At 34.4% G+C, this 5,577-nt stretch overlaps 1 protein-coding gene across 2 annotated transcripts in view; it reads left to right on the top strand.

Annotated features, from left to right (window-relative positions):
• LOC111864751 overlaps window positions 1-5,577 on the top strand; it is a 52,532-nt gene that overhangs the window by 24,152 nt on the left and 22,803 nt on the right. For both annotated transcript variants that reach the window (XM_023852252.2, XM_023852253.2), the window contains 2 exons: window positions 3,079-3,188; window positions 4,002-4,148. In XM_023852252.2, the coding sequence (XP_023708020.1) occupies window positions 3,079-3,188; window positions 4,002-4,148 (257 nt within the window). The remainder of the gene's footprint in view (window positions 1-3,078; window positions 3,189-4,001; window positions 4,149-5,577) is intronic.

Raw genomic sequence — 5,577 nt, 5'->3', positions numbered from 1 at the left:
AATTAAACTAAGTTATGAAACATGGGACTCATTTCTAGTGATGATGATAATATAATGTTTAATTCCTTTTTGAAAATTTACTCTTCCAGTTTTCAAAAAAAAAAATAATAAAAATAAAATAAAATTTCAAATAAAATAAGTGATTGGATTACTGTAGGAATAATAACATCCTGTAAATGTAAAAGAGTACTCTGTATGGCATGTAGAAACAGTAATAATTCAGAATTAAGAAACTATTATAAAAATGCTGTAAGATTTTATCTAAGGTCATTAAGGAAGCTAAAAAACTAAAATATGATAACAAAATTCCAAAAATAAAAATAAAACCACCACATATTAAACTTAAATCTTTATCAACTAAGGAAATTTAAATTATAATTAAATCTCTCAAAGCAAAAAAAATCTTATGGATATGATGAGTTCCTTTTTCATTAGCTCTCCTTTGACTCGCATATGCAACAATGCGTTATCACAAGGAATTTTCCCAGATCGTTTAAAATACTCAGAAATAAGACTGCTGTTTAAAAAAGGTGATAAATCAAATATTTCCAACTATAGGCCTATATCACTTTTAACTTCATTCTCTAAGGTATTAGAAGAAGCTATGAGCATTCAATTGATTGAGCACTTAAATAACAATAACATTTTAGTGTAAGAACAGTTTGGTTTTAGAACAAAATCTTCAACAGATTAGGCTATATACAAGTTAGTGAATGAAATCTGTAAGACCTTAAACAGCAAAAACTTAATAGGAGGCATTTTTTGTGACCTAGAAAAGGCCTTCGATTGTGTTAATCATGAGGTTCTGTTGTCGAAATAGGAATTCTGTGGGATAAAGGTTAAGCTAAACTATTGCTTGAATCTTATTTCAGAAATAGATATCAAAGGGTTTTAATTACAAATATAAATCTTAATCTCAATGAATTTTCGACATGGGGCAAAATTAGACATGGTGTCCCGCAAGGTTCGATTCTGGGTCCGTTGTTATTTCTCGTTTATATAAATGATTTACCCAAAACTATAAATGATAAAACTGTACCTATATTATTTGCAGACAACACTAAATCGTTAGTTAAAAGTTCAAACTATGATGATCTCTGCGTAAATATAAACAATGCTTTTCATAGTGTAAATGAATGGTTCAAAGTAAACCAACTTTCTATAAATTTTAACAAAACCCACTACATTCAATTTACAGCTAGAAATAATAATCCTAAATCTGAAATAAAAATAATATGTGATAAAAACAAATTACATCTATATCCAATATTAAATTTCTTGGAATATTCATTGATAACATAATGTGCTGAAAATACCACATTGAGTGTATTAGTTCAAAACTAAGTGCAGTCTGCTAGATAATAAGATCGCTTAAACCACACACATCCGTAAATACCTTAAAAATGGTTTATCACTCTTATTTCAATTCTATTATGAATTATGGTTTACCCTTTTGGGGTAACTCACCCCAAAGTATAAAAATTTTTAGAATGCAAAAGAATGTAATTAGAATTATGTTGGGATGCAGAAGGAGGGAGTCATGCAGGAACTTATTTAGAGAATTAGAAATCTTACCTCTGCCATCTCAGTACATACTATATCTTGTGCTCTTTATGATAAAAACAGAAACAGATTCATAGTAAATTCAGAGATTCATAGAATAAATATCAGACAGCAAAATAATCTCCATCAGCCTCTTGTAAATTTGAATAAATACCAAAAGGGAGTTTACTGTTTAGGAACAAAGGTCTGTAATAATCTACCACAATATATTAAGGATATATCGAGTGACACTAAAAGTTTTGAGGTACAGTTAAAATAGTTTTTATATTTACATTCATTTTATTCTTTATAGGAATATTTTGGTTATAAATCTTTTTAAGATGTGAGTAGTTGTCTTGCTTTAATAGTTGCTTAGTTGTCTTTAATAGAAGACAAGACTGTCAGACTGTGTTCTGGTTTTTAGATGCTTATTATAGATATACACAATCTTTATATCCCTGTATACTAGTCTTTATTTCAATTTATTATATAATTAATGTATGTTATACAAAACTTATTAATGACATTGTGTTTTAACTATTGAAATTTAATTAATAGACTTTTATAAAACTGTACAAATTGTATAAGGTTTGCCATTACTTTTACTACTAAAATTAACTTATTTATTATATTGTATATGTTTATCAGTATTTTATACAAATGTGCATGCTACTGGATGACAACTGTAATCCTTAGTTGTGACTGTAACAAGGACGATCTCCACATCCGCATGAGAATGTACTCTCAGCAGGATTTATGGAAGGTGAATAAATGAAATGAAATGAGATGAATGACTGAAGCTAGCAAATGGTGTATAGAAGCAGATCATAACTATACCTACAGATTTGATATATTTTATATTAAACATTGTGATATTGTAACATGTATAGCTAGGAAACAGTGCAATAAACACCTCGCTTAATTGCACACAATGATAGGACACATGTTTATAGCTCATTACTAAGCAACAGTCAGTGCACCAGTCGACTGGTGTGATACCTGTCACATGACTCATTTTTAATGTGGTCCACACCATGCCCAGTGCTAAGCAACAGAACTGTAAACATATCTAAAATAATATGTTTTCTATGGGGTCCGTGCCAAAGGTTTATAAGGAAAAATGAAGTGTTATCATACAGTGAAGATTTATATGCTATAGTTAGTAATCCTGAGAGTGTAAGAACTAATTGTAGTTACGACTAGTGAAAATCCAATAAACCGATTCACCAGTCCAAACCTGTATCTTGGTCACCGAGACACATGACAGTACGTTAGCAGTTCCAAACATGGTGGTGTTGCTAACCTTTGGAGTTCTAGCTCAGAAAATGAGGATAGTCAAAATCCATATTACTGAAAATTGTGGATAGAAACAGATCACTAAAGTGTGTGACTACTAATTTATAGTTTCTGCTAGTCTTATCAGAAGCAAAGTAGACATGATAAGTTCTACCTAGAACTTCTTCTTTTGTGTTATTACCTCTACATATGCTAGAGTCACTGATAACTTATGAAATAAAATTATTTTGTGTGTTGCAGGACTTCCTCTTCCATATGATAAACCTATGGTCATCCATGAAAGTCAGCCACCTGCACCTGTACACACAGCTGCTGCCAAGCTCAGAATGGCAACTCTGCTTCACAAGGAGGTAAGATTTCTACTCTGTTGGGGAACTGTGTTTACGTATGCAATGAAAGTAGAGATTATTTGAGGGCTTTTCAACATTAATATAGAAGCAAATAATCCATAGTTAGTTTTGTTAGCTTAGTCAGTATAATGGCTAGACTATGGGCTAGATGGTCAGGAAACTTGGGTTCGTTTCCTTGTAAGGGCAGATATTCATCTCATCTCCATGACATCCATACCTGCTCTGGGGCCCATCCAACCTCCTAGCCAGTGAGTACCAGGGTTCTGTCCACAGGAGTAAAGCAGCTGGAGCATCAAGCATCAAGCTGATCACTCAGCTACATCTAGTGCTCAGGTTAAGAATTTAGTGGAGCTCTGCTTCCTCTCCACTGCATGTCTTCATGGTGTGGTTCTTAATTACCATTATATGAATGCATAAATCATATGCATAATGGTGAGGTCATGCCCATTTTCATGTTTCATGCACAAAATTACTCTACAGATTTTGATTAAATGTTTTGAAAGCTGTTAGGGGAACTTAATTTTGGTTCGTGTCAATCCACTTAGCCTCCTATCCAGTGGGTAGTGGGAGCTCTTTCCCAAGAGTGAGGTGGCCGGGGTTTGAAGCTGACCACTTTCCTCTATCTAGTGCCAAAGTTAAGAATGGTGGAGCTATACAGCCACTCCCCCGTTTGTCTGCATGGCATGGTGTTTAATTATTAAGCACAGGGACAACATTACTTTTTTCCATTTACCAATACAATGTAATCCCTACATTACATGAAACTGAAATCATACATCATTTAATTCCTCAGAAATATTGTTCTAATTTTAGTGAGGTGGTATCAATTGATCGCTACTGTCAAGATAGATTCATTGACCTCTTGCCTGTATTGGATGTGGATACACATGTCTCATATGAGGACCTGACAGATATGTGGCCTGCATTCCAGGAGATCCTAGCCAGCTTCCCAAATCTGAGGTATGGAATGAGTACATAAGTGCATCTGTGCACACTTTAGAAAATCTTGGTAGAGCATTTCTAAGTAGTACAGCTTATGTCATTGTGATGTTTATGTATTTATGTGTAGATTACCTCCAAATAACTCTTGCACCAGTCTGCAGACTTTCATGGGCCTCTTCTATACTTTAATTTTCTGTCATCAGTAATGTCAACATACTAACTTTTGAGTTGGGATTGATACTATTGCCACTTAATACCCAGTGATGATATTTTCAGTGCTAGTAGATTTTCGAAAGATACTCCACACGTGTTCAGGTATTTCTTATGCAGAATTTATGACAGCAAAATGGCAACTGCACAGAATGTGTGTATGGCTTTTAGTTTGTTGGCCGTGACCAATAAACCGTTGGAATTAGGCGTGTGCAATTTGGTATGGAGAGATACCATGAACATACCTATGTATTATATACAGGGTGTCCCAGGAGGAATGTGCCAGACTTCGGGAGGGTGTTCCTTATGTTAAAATATGTCAATATAACCCAAAACACCTATGTCCAAAGTTGAACGGTTATGGAGATAATGGCCAGAGAGGTGTGAAACTTTGACAGGTGTTACACACTTGTTGATTACCAAATACATATTAAAACTGGCAGGAATATGTGGTTTCTGTAATGTTAATAATGTACATAACATCAAACTAACTTGTGAGTGACATGAAGCCATTAAATTGAACTACAAGAAAACTTGCACGCCGTGTAATAGTTGTCTTTAGGTTTCCAAGCACTATAACATGCCATGCAATGGGACCATCACGACCTAACCAGTGATTAGGGAAGAATTCATCTGAGTAGTGTCTCACGTGCTGAGTGTAATGTGGGAGAGCCCCATCATGTTGGAAATACATTTGGCTCCTTATCGCTAACGGGATATCTTCCAACAAACATGGTATCTCATTCCTCAGGAAGGCTTCATACGTGTTTCCAGTTAACCTTTAAGAGTCGGCATTTAAACCCCCCACGACTGCGCTGCTGCCGGAGTTAATTTGACGTTGCCCTTTTAATATTGTAGACTTTCAGATAAAACTACATATTTTCCGTTCTTTGCAGCTTAGAAATACGAACTAAAAACCGCCTGAAAGAGAATGAAATTTCCTACAATATACCTATGGAAATTTTTACAAATAAAAATTAACTGTAATTGTTATGTCATGAAATTCAAAATATACTCTCTATTATATGTGTAATGAAATTCCAAAAGACTTACCCATAATTTTTTCTTCAAATTTGAGACGTCGTTATATCCAAAATACATTGACACTATACACCAAAATGTTTGGTCAGACTGTACACGAGTTTCAACTCGTTGCGTCGTGTAAGTTTACGCTACTATAGATACTGCGTGCGGGAGCGCGGAGAGGCAGAGTTTGCTTCAGCGCGTTGTGAAGGTC

Source organism: Cryptotermes secundus, unplaced genomic scaffold (genome assembly GCF_002891405.2).
Source record: "Cryptotermes secundus unplaced genomic scaffold, Csec_1.0 scaffold932, whole genome shotgun sequence".
Lineage (NCBI taxonomy): Eukaryota > Metazoa > Arthropoda > Insecta > Blattodea > Kalotermitidae > Cryptotermes > Cryptotermes secundus.
The sequence above is the reverse complement of the archived record's forward strand: the minus strand, read 5'-3'. Positions and strand labels throughout refer to the sequence as shown.